This window comes from Juglans microcarpa x Juglans regia, chromosome 1D, assembly GCF_004785595.1.
Source record: "Juglans microcarpa x Juglans regia isolate MS1-56 chromosome 1D, Jm3101_v1.0, whole genome shotgun sequence".
In the NCBI taxonomy this organism is placed as follows: Eukaryota; Viridiplantae; Streptophyta; class Magnoliopsida; order Fagales; family Juglandaceae; genus Juglans; species Juglans microcarpa x Juglans regia.
In genome coordinates, this window is record NC_054594.1 from 36,606,133 (window position 1) to 36,627,336 (window position 21,204).

The following is a 21,204-nucleotide window of genomic DNA, read 5'->3' on the forward strand; positions in this document are numbered from 1 at the left end:
ATAAGTGAAACGCCTATTGGACTAGATACCGTTGGCGATGATGCCGAGAGCTATAGGCTTGAATCGGGTAAGTTTATATGCTTTTAAATGATGATTTAATTATTTTTAATGTTTCTAACTTCTAATTTTTATGATTTTATAGATCTAATTGTAAACCCTAACATAATTACCGATGATTGAGAGTTTGGAACGGACGCTACTTGAGAGTTGGGATGGAGTTGAGAGAACCTCCTTTCTTGGCAAGAATCAAATTATTCTTTTACCGTATTCAATTTTTTATTATCAATTTTTTTCATCTATTGATTGCTACTTTCTATCTTCATTTCAGGCATGACCAATGGAACAAAAAGTATTTGAGTGAAATTCGTGTTTAATCGAATTGTAGTTATATTTCAAATTATAGTCATATTGTTATTACGTTATAAATGAGACTGTTATAACTTATGGCTACATCATACATGCTATTTACTTTTTAAACTATTTATATAGTTATATTTATGTAGTTATATCCCGAGCAAAGACGTGAGATAAGTACTCTTTATTCTATAATTTCTATTAGTACTTATCCATCCTCTCTCAAACGTTTAGACTTTATTATCCAACTAAAATTAATCGAATTATAGAAATTCGTATCATCATTCTTTTTTATAAAATTCTAAATTTATGTAATTTTCAACTCATGAGTCATGAGCACTTTTAATGCTAAATTTCAGGCGGACATAAAACAAATTAAATATATAATCAAAATTCAGTAACAAAATCAGAACGAATATTTAAATTATTGAAAACTCTTAAATAAACCAAATATTTGTAGATCGTTTCACTTTTAAAAAAAATATATATGTTGCTTACTATCTGAAACGAAATTGAACAATAAAATTTAAATAATAATAAAAAAAAGAACAAAATTTCCAAAATTGAGTTCGGAAATTTTGTTCGGAGTCGGAGCTCCGACCTCCGTTCGGAACTCCCTCCGAACTCCGATCGGAGTTTCGATCGGAGGTCGGAGCCCCGACCTCCGTTCGGAGTTCCGATCGGAGTTCGGGGCTCCGATCTCCGTTCGGAGGGAGTTCCGATCGGAGTTCGGAGCTCCGACCTCCGATCGGAATCAGACTCCGACTATGTTCGGAGTCGGAGGGGAAATTCGGCTCCGACTTTTGTCAGAGTCAGAAGTCGGAAATGACAACTCCGACTCCGTCGGAGTTGGAGCCCACCCCTACGTATACCTGGTCAAGTAGAACCCAGGCCATGTCATTTGATGTCAAATTCTTATTAAAACGACAAGATCGTTTTCAAAAGCTTCCCCAGGCCCTTTACTTTACTTGTACGCGTGTTCTTTTTATTTCAAATGCAGAATCAGGAAACCTATGGGCTTAATTTGTTTTATAATGAATATGATGTGATCAAGAGCCGTGACAACTTGAAACGACGTTTCAACTTTATTATTTCACTAATTATTTCAAAAATTCGCTAACTCGATTTGATATCTCTGCCTAACAACCCTCGTTGAATTTAGAGGAAGAGTTCATCCAGATTCCAGCTCAGGACGGATTTCAAACCCAGCTAGAATTCGGGCAGGTTCTAGGTTGGACCCAGTTTTTTTTCCCCGCAACTACCTTCTAAGAAAGCCTCTATGCTCTGATTTGCTTCCTCTACTTCGAGTCGCACGTGGTCGAAAGTACTTCTAGGCAAACAAACGATAGAATATTGTCACAGCATACCCTTTTCAATTGTGGTATTAGGAAGTTGTTTAGCAAACACACAGAAGACATACAAAGCATGGTCGAAAGCGCTTGCTAAAATAAATGTGTCCCTTACGGGGACTCCAAACATATGATTTTGTAAGCACAATTTCTCCAAGTTGATGCTTAAAACAGTAAACTGACTAGACAAGTTGATGCATGGATTCAAGTAATTGATATATGAAACTTGGAAATCAAATTGCAGGTAAAGGGAATGAGAGAGAGAGGGGAAAAAAAATCCCGCGTATGGGGTTGTAAATCCTGTTCCGATTTTAAAACTAGTACCTGAACCAGGTGTATTCGGATTTTGTTACCCGGGTTTTGGCCCAAAAAATTCGGAATCGAAATTCGATTTTGATGCTTAAAATAGTAAACTAACTAGACAAGTTGATGCATGGATTCAAGTAATTGATATATGAAACTTGGAAATCAAATTGCAGGTAAAGAGAATGAGAGAAGAGAAAGAGAGAAAAAAACCCAGCATACCAGACTGTAAACCCGGGTTCTGATTTTAAAACTAGTACTCGGATCGGGTGTATCTGGGTTTTGTTACCTAGGTTCTGGCAAGAAAAACCTGGAATCAAAATCCTATTTTTCGAGTTCTGGACTAGGCTGAAAAAAAATCTAATCCGAATGAATAGTCTTAGTTTGTATTCCGAACGTAAGATATTTATAATAATAAAAAACTAGAAAACCAACCGTTCTTTGTGATTTTTTTATTCAAGTAGTTAATAAATTAATAAAATCATATCATTAAAGATAATGCAAATTAAAATAAAAATAAAAATTTTCAAAATAAAAAGCCGATGTAATTGCTGGACTCACACAAAGTCAACATCTCAGCAGATGATGTCCTACTAATTTTATAAGAGTTATACTTTAATCACAAAGTGATTACACAAAAATAAAATTATAAACTGATATAATTTAATGTGGTACCTCAGATTGTAAAATTATTTTATTATAAAATATATTTAATGAATTCTATAAAATTATAACAATTTATAGATTTATTTTATATAATTCTTTTTACTACAATAGTGATTGTTGCACCAATAATACACGAAAACAAAATAGGAGATGTTGTTTATCCTTCACATGTACTGTCCATGTGACAATCATTGTGAATTTTATAATAAAAAATACCAATCAACTAGAGATCCTTCGTTGGTTTATTCAAACAATAGATCAACTTAGGGAATAGGTAAGAGATTTGTTTGTCTTCAAAATCTTATTTTCTCTTAAATAATGAGAGATCACAAAATTCATTGAAGAGTTTTATAAAATCATAGATGTTTCAAATTTGGAAAATAATTCGAGATTCTTGTGTCTATCTTCTCTTTATTTAAAGAGTAATGCTTGGTACTCATGCAAGGTCGGGAGTCCGAGTCTCATAATACTTGACCAACTGATTCGACAATAATAGTACTGGACTAACTCGAGAAGGTAGATCAGATAAGACCGACAATAAAATATGAAGATTTCTTAGTTGGGCAAGAAATGGAATTCTTCAATTGAGCGAGAAAAGAGGGGCAACATCGCACACGCGTCAGTATTTTAGTCATGACTTTGGCTACGGGTGTTAGAATCACGCATATAACCCCAATTCAAAAATCTCTCTTCGGCAAGCACATCTTGGTCACCACGTTATGCCTAATTGTCCCCATTTCAAGCCATAAATCAGCCGTTTTCTCTTCCAAATTGTCAACTTTAGTTATTTTTTATATTTGGTTATTTTATGGTAATGTTTATTTTAAGGAATGATTTTATTCCAAATTTTCAAGTAGATTTTAGCAAAATACTTTCTTTATTATGTATTTCAGCTAGAAAGATTTAAATCCTAAGTTCCCCTCTACTCCTTTTATGTTTGCATATTGTTTTTTAATAAACCACATGGCAGTACTACATGAGTTGTGTCATGTCAATCGGACAAAGTGAACAGTATAACTGAGAATTTACATATTTTTTTAATAAACCACATAGCACCACATGAGTGATGCTGCATTAATAAGATATAGTGAGCAGTATAACTGGGACGGCATATAGTATAGTAGCATTGCGCTTTTCATTTTATCAACATATGTAACTACAATAAACAGCTAAAACCAATAGACCATGAATCGATTTTAAAAAAAAAAGGACCATGAATCTCAAATATAAATTGAATTATATAGCTATAATATTCCCAATTTATAATTAACAGTTAAATTTAATGAATTTTTGGCAACATTAGAAAACAAAAACCACAACCTTAAGTAAGATATATCCCACCAAAGGATATCATGTATGCAACCCTAAATAACTATTTGTGCCACCAACCTTTGTAGCCTCCATAAATTAAGTTTTTGCAGAAAAGAATTTCCTCTATGAATCTCTTCTAGCTATTCTAAATGTGAGACCCAACCCGCTACCAGGCCCAGGCCTGTGGAAAACGCATCCAGACTTCACATCGCACGCGTTCACGCCATCTTTCCTTTTTTCATGTACGTCCATCCCTTCCCCTTCATTAGGTTTTATCTGCTTTCCACTTATAGCTCATATATATGTTAAGCTTTTCTCAACTCTAGATTAAGTGTCACTCATTCTCCTCTTCATAGAATGCCAAACCGACATCCACTCTCCACTGTGAACCTCTGTCCGAACCTCACCACCGTGCCCAACCATACAGAGCTGCCGCCCAACGCCCCCGTAGCCTTTGTTGCAAGCCCCGAAATCCCTTGTTTTAGTTGTCTAAAATAGAGCAGCGTCCAAGCCATTGCAACCACCATCCATCGAGAGCTCCACCTTGTTGTGCCCCCACAAAACTGCCGACGAGGACTTCCCATCACCCCAGTCCGCCGCATGCCGCCTCAAGTCCCTCGGTAAGCTCACGCTACTTCTGGTTGGTTGGGTTTTTTTTTCTCTCTCGGCCTCTCCCTCATTCTCTCACCTTGTGCCCCTCTTGCTCGTTGCTCCCTCTTTCTCTCTCAGCCAGTGACCAGGCGCCACCCCCATCCACCGTAGATAATTGCCAGCTTCACTCCGTCGTGCTCCCACGGTGCCACTACCTCGATTTTTTTTTTCTTTCTGTGGGTATGTCCCTGTCGTTGCTCATGTTTTCCTCTACTGGTTTTATTTTTGTTGTTGATAATAGTTACTTAGAAATGGAACTGTGTGTGTCTCGGTAACTTGTAGATGAAGGGTGTTATTACCCTTTTGCCATTTTTGTTTAGAACATCTACTGATTTTGTATATTTGCAATTGAAACGTGGGCTACATGTGATTTTTATTCGTTTATTTTTTTTTACTTAGGCACATGTGGGTTTATTTTGTTAAGTTGGTATTTTTAAGAAACTGATATTTTTATCAGAATGATTATTAAGTAAATACTGATGAATTTTTGGAATGATCAGTAAGTGTAAAATCTTATTTTAAATCCTTTTAAAAGAATATTTTTTTTTATTTAAACAAAAGTATGATTTTCTACTTATAATGATTTCGATATAGTTATGTTATTTAGTACTATAAATTATAGTAAGATCTCAATCGTAAATAGGTTATAATTTAATATTTTAGTCGGAGTTACTAAGTTGAATATTGATGAGTTTAGATAGTGATGTTGGTATTTTAAGAATGATGAAAATTTTGCGTTTTGAGGAATTAAAAATATGTTATTTTAGAAGTTTAGGCTTGAATATCGAAATAAGAGATTGATTAGACATTTATGAAAAATTTACGTGATTATCTTATAGGTCACGATTAATTTTTGTTCAGCATTGTTGAGGAAGTTTTCGAAAAGCTAAGAAGTCTAGGTAAGCGGAGTTCTTATGCTAGATTTGCATAAAAAAGAAATAAACTGAGGTTGATTTGCAAAAATGTGCATGCTGTTTTAAAAATAAAATGTGAAAAAAAAACAACCTCAGTATATGTTTTGCATTCACTCATGAGATTTGTATGAAAGAGAAACGAAATATTTTTGACATGAATAGTGTAGCTATGAGCAATATTTGACATGTTTCTAGAATATGCAAAAGAGCGAATATGATATCATTGAGATTTTTATGCATGTGATATGAAATGATTTGGATCTGTTTGATCAAATGGAAATTATATGAATATGTTTAGCACGTGTTTTGATATGGTATGGATATGAAAAACCTTTGGCATACTTATCTGTTTTGATTCTGATTCTGAGTATGGTTCTGATATGATGATACTGGTTCACGTGATATGATTGGTACCAACATGATATGATATGATATGATATGATATGAGTGCACCCACTTTGGAAACAAAGTGGTCTTTTATGTGTTCTTTCCTGTGTGCACACTCGGGATTTTGAGATTGAAAAAGGGAAAGTTTCACAACATGATACTGTCTGGTTTGGCCATCGGGGATAGCACAACCCTACCACGGGGGTTAAACATGGTATATGACATGATACGATACGATATGACATAATAAGATGAAGATGCGCAGTTATGTTATGCCAAAACGGTTTTTGAATATGAAAATGGTTCATGAATATGAAAAGATTGAAAAGTCGCTCTGATTTTTCTGATAACACGTTTCGAGATGTGCATATGAAAATGAAATGTTTTATTTCTGCATACCAAACTTTCTAAAGATGGTTCATGTTTACATACTAGTATATGTTCTCTGCTTACTGGGTTGTGGATAACTCACCCCTTATCTTCACATATTTTCAGATGACATTGATTACCCAGCTAGGGGTCAGGAATAGAAATTGGAGCTTGACTAGATATGGATGGAAGGTCAAGTACCTAAGAGTACCATTGTTAGTAGAAGAATTTAACTTGAATATCTGAAGTACTTTATGTTGTTTGGACCTATTGAGATTTAAAGATGTATCGTTTTATTTCGTTGAGATTATTGGGAGATTGGGACCCCCTTTGGTTTATTTTATTTTGTAATGATGACTTATAAAGTTTATATTACGATCATTTGGAAAATATGAGATTGTGTATTATTTATGAAGTCCTTAGAGTTTTAGATGCTTGGAGAGATAGGTTTTTAAGTGATATGTAGTAATTCTCCGACCCTTCCGGATACGGAGCGTTACACTAAATAATTAGTATTTGAGTTTTTTTTTGCAAATAAAAAATAGTATACTTCATGACTTCAGTTTCAGATTTTGGGGCATGCATGCATGTAAACAGATTCACATGTAATTAAGCATGAGGAACTTATAATAATTTATTTTCCAATTATTTGAAACGCTTATACATAATATTTCTCTATTAGATAACAATCAAATGCCAAATAATCTTAATCAGGACCCACTTGCTCATAACCAATATTCAATTACACAAGTCGGTCAAGTACTTATACTAATTGGTTTATAAAATAGCTTAATTATTGTGTGAATAGAAGGAAGTTGAAGCAGATGGAAAATCTTGATAAGAAAGGGCTAAAATACTCCAAATTAAACACCATATTTCTTGTTTGGTTAACTTTTTTTAGATGTGTAGATAAATTGTTTTTTATTTTTTAATAATTCTTATAAAGAAAAATGCTAATATGTCGGAGAGGAATGACTGATAGAGCATTTGCATTTTTTTTCCAAATATTAAAAGGGTATAAACTATAAAGTTCCTTACCCCCTCTGTTTACAGAAAGTCCACTGCACATTTTCTCAGTCCTTACGCTCGCACGGTGTTTTGCCACATCAATCGATTTCACAGAGATTCCTCGTCCCGACTGTACCTAGCAAAACTAAATTTTGAAATGGGGCTAATCGTAAAGCGGGCGTTTCAACAGGTAAGAAGCTACACATTTTCTCATTCCTGGCGCTCGCATGGCGTTTTGCCACATCAGCCGATTTCATGAAGATTCTCCATCCCGATTGTACGTAACAAAACTAAATTTTGTAAATTTTGAAAGAAGAAGAAGAAAAAAAGAAAGAAAGAAAGAAAGAGAGAGAAAAGTGTGGCGTTAGAATGAACAGTAGCTACGAGTAGAATTCCTCAATAGATTATAATAATGTCATTCCTGATATATTATTTCTGCCTTCCGGCCACCCACTATGAGTAGTGCAACATCTCTTGAAGGCAAAAAAAGTTTTTCTATTTATTTTTATTTGTTTTCATTCATTTTTTATATATATTTAAATAGTTTTTAAAAAAGAAAAAAATTTACAACATTATTAAAAAAATAATCCTTCATCACTAAAAACAAATTGTCGGAGAAATGGTCGGACCCATTATGGGAATGCCGAGCATGGGCAATGCCACTCTGCTACCCAGTATTTACTGTTAGTCGTGCCGTCCAGTCTGTTTTTTTTCATATTTTTTAATTCATTTTTATTTTTTAAAAAAATAAAAAAATATACCAATACACTTAAAATCACTTCTTTAATTATTAAATAAAAAAAATAATAATAAAAAATAAAAAATGTCTAGCGGTCAAAATAAGTGGGTAAAGAAGTTTTTTCTTGTAAGTATTGTGCAGATCTTTTATTAAAAAGTAACCCCTAAAAAAATGTGAAATTTTTTTTTATTTTTAATATATTTAATTTAGTTTTTTAATAAAAATCTTGAACAAGACTCATGCATTTGAGAATTGTGTTAACATTACTCATCTTCCGTATCAACACATAACTCCACTCGCCGGAACAATTGCATGTATTCTTTTTATTTTTTTGTTCTAACGAGGACAATACGTCCAATTTATTGAAACATGCCAGCGGAGGAAAATGATGTTGAGTAATGATATGCACATAATAAATTATATAATATATTGTATAATAATATTATAAAAAAAATTTTTATAAAATATTTTATTTTTATAAAATATTTTATAAAAATATATCTTATTTAAAATATTTTTATATAATGTATTATATAAAATATTACGTGCAGATCATTTTCAAATTATGTTAAGGGCTGTAAGAAGAAAAACGATAGTGAACCCGACAACTACTGACGGATGCGTAAATAGAAAAGATTCGACTTGCACGTTGTTGGTTCTTTTTATTTCAAATACAGAATCAGCAAACCTATGGGCTTGTTTTCCCGAATACCTATGCTCTTACGAAGTAAGTAATGAATGAATATGTGTGAAAGATCGATCGTGACAGGTACTTGAACGTATAATTTGACTTTGTACATATCCCTTCATTCACTCATAATTCGATTTGATATCTATGCCGCCTAACAAGCCTCCAGCTTTGAATTTAGAGGAAGTTTGCATTCCTAACTTAAGATATTTATAATAATAAAAAGAGAAAAAGCATTATTTGATATATTTTAAATAATTCTTCATTTAAGTAATTAATAAAATCATAACTTATGGCACATCATATTATAACTCATTTCATCTCATTTTATTATAATATATTTTATTAATTATAATCCACTTTATGATTTCATCTCATATTATTATAATACATCTTATTATTAGATAGTGAAAATCTTTTTAACTCATCTCATTTAATCATTACAATTTTTTTTTTAAATTTTCACACAAAATATAATAAAAAATTTGATTTTTTTAAATTTTAAAACAATAATAATATTAAAAAATAATATTCTAATAATATTTTATTCGACTCTCAACTTTTATCTAATTTTAACTCACTATTCAAACCTTCCCTTAACATCAAGTATAATTAAAGATAATAAAAGTTAAAAATAAAAATTTTGAAAATGAAAAGCCCATATAAATATTGCAAAATAAAATGGCGTATTGTGGGGGTACGTAGAAGGAAATTGAAGCAGATGGAAAATTTTGTTAAGGGCTAAAATACTCCGAACATGACCATATTTTTAATTATTTGGTTAAAACTTTTAGACGAGCATGAGATTAATCTTATGTTTAAATAATTTTGAAAAATATGCTAATAGTTCCGTTAGTCGAGCTAGCTTTCATTACAAGCCATTAATTTATAACAGATCAGTCATGAGACTGACTATATATATATATATTTGATCAATTCATGATATATATGGCCTTTATCCAATTGGGTAGAAGATCCGAAAAACCGAAAGTAAGAGACAGGCCACCACCTTGGGCTTTTTCCCCAGTCATTACCTGCAGAACAAGAATACCGTCTTCGGCCAATGATGTTTCGCAGCAACCAAAGAACTCTTCCATAAATTCATGGCCAACATGTTCTATCATCTCGCTGACAATTAAATGGATCAAATATCATGGTTTTATTGAAATTATCAGTCAGAATATATTGGAGATCAGATTTAATTTGGAAAAAAGAACTGACCTTGATATGATCCTGTCATATTTTTGGCTATCAGGCACTTGGCGGTAGTCGCAAAGAAGTCTAATGTGATCCTGAGAGAAAAGTAACTTAAACTTGGTAAAGAAGTCTAATGTCGGATTCTGCTAGGAACGATAAGATCAGGGAAAAACAAGTATAATAAAAAGTGAAATTAATTCAGACGACATGATGTCTATAGAACTATAGTGAATTTTATTCAGATGATTATAAAAAAAAAAAAAATACAATACGTCAGCTGTACAAAAGTTTAATACAATATATAATAAACCCAAATTAGCGGAATTGGTCGAATTAATAATCAAAACAGGTAAAAATTTAAACCCCCACAAGACTTGTCCATGATCAGTACTTTGGCTTAAACTAATAGGCTAAAGCCTCCGCTTCATGCCTCAAACCTCATTGAAAATCTACCGAAAAAACCGCAACAAACCGGACCGCTCCGAAAACACAACCAATTAACTTCCACACATAGAAAAGCCCAACAAATTCACCAGATCATGTTCATCATATATATATATATATATATATATATATATATATATATTACCTGAAGGCCAGCATCTTTCACTTTCTTTCTGCAAATTCCAGCTGCGCTTCGGAGAGAGTGATGCCAGTGTATTTGCATCCCGTTCGTTTGACAACTTCAATAGCAAAGCTTCCCCAACCACATCCAATTTCAAGAATTTCATGCTTCCTATCAATTCTTGCCTTGTTATTTGAAAGTAGACACAAATTAGAATTAGTGAGAGAAAGAAATTATACCCGTAAGAATCCAACAGATAAAAAGACTCACCTTTTCAATCAAAATGGAGATTTTTCTCAGCTGTGCAACTTTCAAGTCTTCATCTTCGTTCTAAGCAATATTGTAACACGAATGAATTTAAGTTAAAGCTAAAAGCTTAGATGAAAGATGACATGACAAGAAGTTGATGCAGTTTTAGCAATTAATAAATCATCAGAAGGTTCAGAACCTGACCTTAAATACAGCAGACGAGTATTGCATTGTTTCATCCAAGAACAGAGCAAATAGTTCATTACGCTAGAAACATACAAAAATACGAATTATAAGCTTCTGCTTGTTATATACCAAACACTAATTATATATACATTTCTACACGCATAGATGCATCGATACTTGCATGCATATATCGATCGAATTCATGCTCTAATATCGATCGAACCCAGATCTTAATATAGTCTTAAACCCATCAAATAAAAAATATGCATGGAATATTTTAGAGTTAATAATCTTATACCAAGTCGTAATGACGAGAGATGTTCCTGCGAGCGTTTGTAAGAGTGTTTTGCCTTGAATAATGCTTGAAAAAATTTATTGCAGATGATATGCCGGCTGTGAATAGCAATGGCGTCCACCATCCCCTAAAGCCAACAAAAGATGAACGCTCGATTAATTAACTAGTACTGCAATTGAGGAGATCATGACTAATCGCAATATCGCCAACAAAGTTCTGCCAGTTGCTATATATATATATATATATATATATATATATATATATATACACACACACACACACCTTGTCTTCTTCATTTTTGTTGTGTTGGAATTTACACTGCTGTTGGCAATAAGAATCTGCAAAACAAAATCAGCAAGGCAGATGCTGAGGATGTAAAAATACCAGAAAAGATAACTTAGACTCAAGACTTAGATCGATAATCATACCATAAAAAGATTTAGAAGGCCATCTTTCTTATCTGTGAAAGAAAAATCACCATCAATATATGCATCTGCCAGGCCTACATCAGCTCTTGTCATGACCTGCTCATTACAACCAACTGCTCATCACTATACCAGTACTGCTGGAGAGAAAAATTGCATTAAGATCAGAAAATGATTTGAACTTTTGAATGCCAATATCCCACGTGGCCCATCCTATTACGAGTAGATACCTTCCAGTAAAACTGGGGACTATGAACTCTAAGAACAGTTTCCAGAGGACATATTCTCCTGTTTCCTTCGAAGGTGAATTTCGTACCCCCTTCCTCCAATAATCTGCATTACCACAAGTAGCAATTCATTAATCGTTACAGCGGCGATCGAAGTATCGATTATATTTTCTTCCTAATATATCATCAAAATTCACTTCTTTTATTTTAACTAATAACTTTTACAACATTATATTATGCATCACCTTATCTATTTATTTTTGTCTCCATATCATTTAAATATTATTTTTTAAATATTTTATTAATTTCAAATATTTTTCTAACCATCAATAAATTTACAATATTCTCATATCTTTTATATTCTGCACATGTTAACCAAAACCCAGAATTCACGCCTTTTAAGACGAACAAGACACTACAACACAATTGCTTTTTAGTGACGGTTAGGAAATTGTGACAGTCCCTAGACCGTCACTAAAAGGTATTTTCTGTGACAGTTTCTGGAAACCGTCACTAAAGATAGAATGAGATTTTTTTACGTTCCAACGTATGGGAAATATGCGTTCGAACTTTACATATACGTTCGAACATTATGTCTGTTTACGTTTGAACGTAAAATGTTTTGGCGCAACCGTTCAAATGTTATTAATTTTACGTTCGAACGTAAAATGTTTGCACCAATGTTCGAACGTTAAGTAATAACATTCGAACGTTCATTGTAAATTTAAATTAAATGACTTTAATTTAAAAATTATGTGGTTTTTATTGTGCATAATTTGTGAACAAGTCTAAAAAATTGAATTGTATATATTTATATATACACACTTTGTAATATATAAATATATATTATTGATTTATATATATTTGAAATGCAGTGATTTAGTATTAAAGTTGAAAAATATAACATCAAAGAAGATTAAAAATTGAAATTAAAAAACGATAGAAATATTCAATAATATTTATCGTTACAAATATTAAAAATAAAATACAAAATTTGATATTAACAGTCAGATGATAACGTTATCCGCAAAAGTCGAACTCCGTACCTCCTCAGTCAAGGTATCAACCTTGTCGTTAAGGATAGTTACACGATGGGTGAGTTCGGCAACAGACGCCGATATAGCCTCGAGCGATCGATCGATCTTATGATCGATATGCGCAGTCAGCTGTGAGATGACCGCATCAACCTAAGCAGGCCGCACATCTCTTGCAGATGTACTCGGCGTATGCTGACTACTACTCCCGACATGACCTGGCTCAGGCTGCGTCGGAGGAACTAGATCATCTATAGGGGTGGCTGACGTCCCCTCGCATGTCCAATGCTACGTCGATGCGTGGTCATGTCGAGGGGGCTCATCTGATCTTTGACCCGCTCCTCTGGCTGGGTCGGCACTTCCCGTGCAAGTAATAGTCGGCTGATGAGGACACCATATGGGAGATTATCCGTGGAGACGATGCTCGCCTCGTAACGGATCCTCTGAAAGATGTGCAATGGCAAATCTATAGGATCTCCACGTGCCACTCATATCAAAAATTGTGCCCGAAGTCGACTAAATGTGGTTTTATGAGCCACAGGATCGACATTTGTTGCAACAATAAGGTGCAACATGCGGAAGAAATGCAGCAGATGGTTCTGGTTGAAGGCGTTCTTCCGCTCGATCTGCATGCGATCCCTCCCGGTGAGGATGTAGAAGTCCTCGTCTCGGTCATCATCCCGAGCCTCGACGCCAGTATCCTCAGCCTCTGACTGGCCTGCATCTCTGGCTGATGCTGGCTCACATCCCCGACCAGTAGATGGTATAATTTATATATTATATACATTTATGTTCTCATTGAAAGTATTATGCTATCATACTATACAATGTAGTATATAGTTATAAATATATATATATAAAATATAGTATACATATTATATTATAAATTAGTATATAATAAAGAATTTAATAAGTAACAATTTAATATATATTATTGATTTATATATATGGTATAATTTATATATTATATACATTTATGTTCTCATTGAAAGTATTATGCTATCATACTATACAATGTAGTATATAGTTATAAATATATATATAAAATATAGTATACATATTATATTATAAGTTAGTATATAATAAAGAATTTAATAAGTAACAATTTAATATATATTATTGATTTATATATATGGTATAATTTATATATTATATACATTTATGTTCTCTAAAGTATTATGCTATCATACTATACAATGTAGTATATAGTTATAAATATATATATAAAATATAGTATACATATTATATTATAAGTTAGTATAGTAGGAATCGTACGTTCGAACGTTTCAAGGTAACGTTCGAACGTTAAAATAAGAGCGGGAAATTTCCCGCTCGATTAAGGTATCTGTGTGATTATTCAGACGTTCAGACGTTTAGACGATACGTTTGAACGCTATTTGATGAAAATCACCAGAAAATTATGTACATCCGAACACCAAATATGTTAACGTTCGAACGTTAGTTAAATTAGTGCGGGAAATTTCCCGCTGAAATATGGTAACAATTTGATAAAATGTACGTTCGGATGTTTAAGTTAAATGTTCAAACGTTTATCTGTAAATTTACGAACGTTCGAACGAAAAATTGTGATACATTCGAACATATATGAGGAAAGTGCGGGAACTTTCCCGCTAGATTTTATGTTATAAATAAGAAGGGTACGTTCGAACGTGTAATGTAAACGTCCGAACGTTATGAGCGGGAATAATTTTAGCAAATAACGTTCGGACGTACAACTTAAACGTTCGAACGTTTAAACTAATAATTTGTGGTATTAATCAGTATGCGCACGGGAGGAAGCGGATCATTTCTTCTTCTCCTGTGCACGCAACAGACAGAGAGAGAGAGAGAGAGGGTGTTAGTGTGAGAGAGAGTTGAGTTTTGGTAAGAAAAAATTTTTATTTCTTGTCTTTATTTGAATTTTATGATATTTATACAATGTGTTTTTGTTATAGAATATTTCTAATAAGTTAGTGTTGTATTTATTTCAAGGATTGCTTGTTTTGTGAAGTTGGAAGATTTTGATTTGTAAGAGGATATTGTGAGTGCTAGGTATATTTCTAAACTTTATCAATATATTGTTGTGATTTTATGCTTACTCTTGAAATATTGTGATTATTATTTGTATAGTTTGTAAATAGTTTGTGAGTTTTTGTAAATATGTTGTGATATGAATTTGAAATATTGTGTTTCTTATTAGAAATATATTTTCATTAGGCTTTGTTAATACTTGTTTATTACTTACTCAACTTTAAAAATATGTTAATACATGTGGCATGTTATTTTGTGAATATATTGTGAGTTATTATGAATATGTTGTAATATGAACTTTAAATATTTAAATTATTATTTGTAAATGATGTTTGAATATATTTACATTATTACAAATAAGCAATAAGTTAGTATAGTAGGAATTGTACGTTCGAACGTTTCAAGTTAACGTTCGAACGTTAAAATAAGAGCGGGAAATTTTCCGCTCGATTAAGGTATCTGTGTGATTATTCAGACATTCGGAAGTTTAGACTATACGTTCGAACGTTATTTGATGAAAATCACCAGAAAATTATGTACATCCGAACACCAAATATGTTAACGTTCGAACGTTGGGTAAATTAGTGCAGGAAATTTCCCGCTCAAATATGGAGAGACTTTGATGAAATGTACGTTCGGACGTTTAAGTTAAATGTTCGAATGTTTATCTGTAAATTTACGAAAGTTCGAACGAAAAATTGTGATACATTCGAACATATATGAGGAAAGTGCGGGAACTTTCCCGCTAGATTTTATGTTATAAATAAGAAGGGTACGTTCGAACGTGTACTGTAAACGTCCGAACGCTATGAGCGGGGGAAATTTTAGCTTATAACGTTCGGACGTACAACTTAAACGTTCGAACGTTTAAACTAATAATTTTAGCAAATAACGTTCGGACGTAAAACTTAAACGTTCTAATGTTTAAACTAATAATTTTAGAACTTAATCAGTACGCGTACGGGAGGAAGCGGATCATTTTTTCTTCTCTCGTGCGCGCAACACAGAGAGAGAGAGAGAGTTGAGTTAGAGAGTTAGAGAGAGTTGAGTTTGGTAAGAAAAAATTTTTATTTCTTGTCTTTATTTGAATTTTATGATATTTATACAATGTGTTTTTGTGATATGGATTTGAAAAATTGTAATAATAATATTTCAAATTAAGTAATAACAAATAAAAGTAACTCTTTAAGAATTATAATAATTAAAATTATTGTATAATCATTGAAATTTAAGAATGATAATTAAATATTTATAATAATATTTAAAATTAAGTAATAACAAATAAAACTAACTCTTTAAGAATTATAATATTTAAAATAATATTATACTTCTTTTACAATTTAAGTATAACAATTTAAATTATATTTTAAGAATGATAATAATTAAAATTATAATATAACCTTTAAAATACTCTTCAATAAAAAAGTCTTGAAACTACTAAATAAGTAGAGTTTGAATATGTAAATATACTTATTTATTATAAACTAAAGAGAAAGGAAATAAGGATCAAATATATTCTTATATAAAAATTATATACTTATTGTCTATATAAGTAAATAACTCACTCAATTAAGTATAACAATTAAGATTATAATTGTGGAATGATAATAATTAAAATTATATAATAACCTTTAAAATTATATATAACAATTATAATCTGTAAATTTTGGTCTAATTGCTTGACTGTCATAGTCTCTTCGGCCTTGAGAGGAGAGTCGAGGTCGGACAGTTTGTGACGGTTAAGTAATTAGACCAATTTTTAAATATTTCTTCAAGATCATTCTCCCTCGTTGTGTACAAGACACGAAACGTAGGGTCACATAATCTTCCATCCTTCTTTAGTTTAACAATATGGAGATATTGTTGTATGATTATACTGCTAGATGCGTGTGACATTGCATAAATACCCTTAGACCCGTTTGGGAATCAGTGTACATTTATGTGTCCACTGATTCCTGAATTGTCCAGTGTGGACAGTTTGAGATTATATTATCTGTATTGCACATTTTGTTACTCGTTACTTTCCACGTTTAATATGAAGTTTCGGTGTCTTCTTCTATTGTTCTTCGGGTGGAGACTACTCATACTTAATATGAAGTTTCGGTGTCTTCTTCTAATATGGCGAGATGTTCCAATAGAGATTAAGGAGCACATTCGAAGTCGTGTGCTGGTGAATTTACTTTTCAGTACATTTTTTTCACCTAAATTAATATATTATATTTTTTACCTGATTCCCTTATTAGGATGAATTTGACCTCGACTTTGGCAGTAGCGAGGATTTGAGAACCGTGAATGAGTTGATGGCTACACTATTCCGACGTCACAAAGGACGATGTCATGACCACTTCAAGAAGTTTGAGACGTTGGAAGAGGCTGCGCAGTCTCCTTTTCAGCAGATGAAGTTAGATGATTGGAGAAAGTGTTGTGATCTTTTCGCATCTCCAGATTATCAGGTATTTTATATTTATATCTTTTAATTATTTACATTCATATTCGTTTTATATATTATATGTATACATATTACAATTAACATTTTTAATATATTTTGTAGCACTTGAGTTCTACAAATACACAGAATAGATCCGTTCTGACTGTCCACCATCGTGCCGGTTCAAGGTCATTCCACCGTCTTGCTGAAAAAATGGTAATTAAAAAATTATAGAATTCATTTATTTTCTTGATATTATTTCTGATAAGTACTAATATTATCTTTTTAAAATTGCTAATATTCTCGCTTTGTTAGAAACGTGATGATCCTGAAAACTTTTCCCTCATTTATGTCTATGCTGCTGCTCACACTAATGAGCATAGTGAGTGGATGGATCCTGTCGCTGCAGATAATTATGTAAGCAGTGTTAATTTTGTTAAATAAATTATTTATATAATATTTTAATAGTTTATTTCTTATTTCTATTTCTTTTAATACGTTACTAATTATTTACGATCATTATCTTTTAAATTGCAGAGCAAAATGTTGGAGATGCAGTCGGCTTCTGAGGAATCCTCTCCTAGTGACATAGACATATTCACGCAAGTGCTCGGGCCGCAATCTAGTATGGCAAGAGGTTTGGGACGATCTATCAAGCATAAATGTTCATCCTCCTCAACCTCATCGGCTTCACAAATTAATAATCTTACGGCAAATTTAGAAGTTGCACGGCGTGAGAATGAGTATATGAGGTCGAGACAACAAGAGTTAGAGTCTCTCTTAGAACGACAGTCTCATTTAGAGACGCGTTTGCAGGACCAACAGAGAGACCATGAGGAAAGAATACGCAATGAAGTGCAAGAGCAAGTGCAACGGGAGATGATGGTGCAAATGGAACGTGTTATGTCGTTGCAACAGAATCCCCGTGGGCGAGGGAAAAAGAATAAATAAATTTTATCAATATTTCTGACTAGTTTTAATATCTAATTTTGTACTTTTATAAGACATTGTTACTTGTTAATTGGGTATGTAATATGATACAATTGGTATTATGTTTTTAAATTTTATGAAATTAGTATTTCTGATCTGTACGTTCGAATGTAAATAAAAATCGTTCGAACGTAAATACAATTGAATCGTTCGAACGTTAAACTATACGTTCGAACGTACTCACGCTAAAACGAACAAACCGTTCGAACGGTAAAGCGACTAATGTTCGAACAAAGAACTTGCATTCGGACGCTCCTTCGTTTACATTCGAAATAACGTCCGAACATTAAACGCGCTACGTTTGAACATTTACGTTTACGTTCGAACAAATATTCGAACGTTTAATGTAATTAACGTTCGGACGCATTAACATTCGAACGTAAATTTTATACGTTCGAACACGATATCCAACGAACGTCAACTTCTCTCATTCGAACGCCAATCGGTTGGGTATAACGTCCGAACGTGATTTTCTGTGACAGTTCATAACCGTCACAAAAAAAGGAACGTTCGAACGTTGTACCGCACGGAACACTTCCAACCGTCACTAAAAATATTTTTTGTGACAGTTGAACAGTAAACCGTCACCAAATGTTTTCTGTGACGCACTTTAGGTGACGGTCATGGTGACGGTTTCAAACCGTCACCAAATATGTTTAGTGACGGTTTGCCATTTTTTTGTGACAGTTTTCTCTGTCACAAAACACACATTCTGTTGTAGTGAGAAGAAGGTCGGAGCGAGCAACAGAATTCGATCGGAGAAACGCTTCTTTTTATATTAAGCCTGAGAAACGCTTCTTTTTATTTTAAGTCTTTTCTGAAGAAGCTTGTTCGTGTAAATTCCTCCACACGTTTCAGCGGATTCTTTGCGTAATTGCTCATGGGAATTACCGATCGAGATCGTTGTCGACAAAGTACGCAGATGAAAATATGAAAATATTAACAAAAATCTTCACGTCAGAGGGAGAGAGGAGGGACAGAGGAGAAGAGAGACTTTGTTCTTTCAAGTGTAAATGATGTTTGACGTTAGGTTTTAGTGATGACAGAACTTGATCTCTATTTCCTTGATCCTACGAAGATGTCGAGCGTGTGTATATAACTTTTTGACACATGGCGTACGTTCACCTATATACAGCATGAGCATGGAGGTAAGCCGGTCCCGGTCTTGTCTGAGTTTCAGACGTACGTTAGAGAAGAAGATATATGTCGCACTGCATTAACTAATAAAGAAGAAGGAAGCAACAATCTGCGGAATCATAGGAAAAAGGATGTCTTTATAGGAGGAAGGAAAGATCAGTACTAGACTCACACCAAACATCCGCAGGAGATATATGTTTGAAGGAACCTCGTAACAATTAGGCGCGCCACAGCTTCTATCATAGAAGGCACCATGCGTTTTGGGTTGGTTAGCAGAGCACCACTTTCACCGGCCAAACTATGTGCAGCAGCCATGCCAGCCCTCCAAGATGTCTACCTCTTTCTGTTTTCCTCGGTAAATGAAAGTGATATCACTGATATGGGTTAGAATTTGGGAAGCAAATGAAGGTTTATATAGATAATATCCGTTGTGCAACCAAATAAAAAATGGAAAAAATATCCCCTTGGAGTGAGTGATCGATCCTATGTTTTTGTCTGGATGGAAGGGGAATTTGGTGATGTGAAATTAGGGCCCATACATATTTCAAAGCTATTTGACCCATTTATGTGCCAGTTGGCGGGCAAATTGGTGTGCTATATTAATTACTTAGATTCGCCATGAGTCGAATCTCGAAGCACTCATACAGAGGCCCTATTTTTTTAAAAACTTTTCTCCACGTGTAGGGTGAGCAAAAATTTAACAATTCGATTCCGAATCCGACTCCGTATCAGCTCCGCTCCGACTCTATTCTAACTCCGACTTATCAGAGTCAGAGTCGGAAGTTTTTCCCTCTTGGAAGTCGGAGTCGGAGTCATTGATGAACCGACTCCGACTCCGCTCCAATCCGACTCTGACCCTCCGCCTCCAACGTGACCCTCCGACTCCGCCTCCGCCTCCGATTTTATACATATTTTATAAAAAGATATTTTTTCTATATATTAATTATTTAAATTTTATACAACTATATCTTATATAGTTAGTTAAACTCAATAATATACTAGTAAAATAATATATTTATACTATAATATATAGACTAAATTGAGTCAGTTAACTAATAATAGTTTAGTATATGACTATATGTAAATATCATACTATTACAAATTTACAATATTACTACCATGTAACACTAAATTACTAATGTATAAATATAATAGTATGTAATACTAATGTATATATAATATACTATAAACACTAAGATGCATAATAACATCAACATGTAATATTGTAATACTAATGGATAAACACTAATCTATAAATTTATAATAACATATAATACTAATGTATAATAACTAAAGTATTATTCATATAAATTACTAATAATATTAATTACTATATATAAATTAGTAAACCACTTTAAGCCTATATATAAATTACTATATAAATCACTATAGTATTAATTACTAATACTATATTACTATATGATACTATTAACTATAGTGATATACTAGTATTAGACATTAGTGTACTAATACAATCAGTAATATAGTTAGTATAATATTTATACTAATACTATTATATAGTTATACCAAATTAAAATCACTATAGCAAATATTAATATACAATTATGCTAATCACTATAACTAATACTAATACTAATATAGACTATAGTTATAACTTATAGTATTATAATTATACTAAATCACTATAACTTATACTAATATAGTTATACTAAAATTTAAATCACTATAACTAATACTAAT

At 32.8% G+C, this 21,204-nt stretch overlaps 1 protein-coding gene and 1 pseudogene across 2 annotated transcripts in view; both read right to left on the bottom strand.

Annotated features, from left to right (window-relative positions):
• Positions 1–6,564, bottom strand: part of LOC121235448 (cyclopropane mycolic acid synthase 1-like) — a 34,042-nt gene extending 27,478 nt beyond the window's left edge. The window contains exon 1 of one of the 2 annotated variants that reach the window (XM_041131815.1): positions 6,421–6,564. In XM_041131815.1, the coding sequence (XP_040987749.1) occupies positions 6,421–6,437 (17 nt within the window). In that variant the 5' untranslated portion in view covers positions 6,438–6,564. The remainder of the gene's footprint in view (positions 1–6,420) is intronic. The other variant, XM_041131827.1, reaches the window with a different exon arrangement.
• A 3,107-nt stretch (positions 6,565–9,671) lies between these two features.
• Positions 9,672–19,828, bottom strand: LOC121247096 (annotated as a pseudogene).
• Between the last annotated feature and the right edge of the window lie 1,376 nt (positions 19,829–21,204).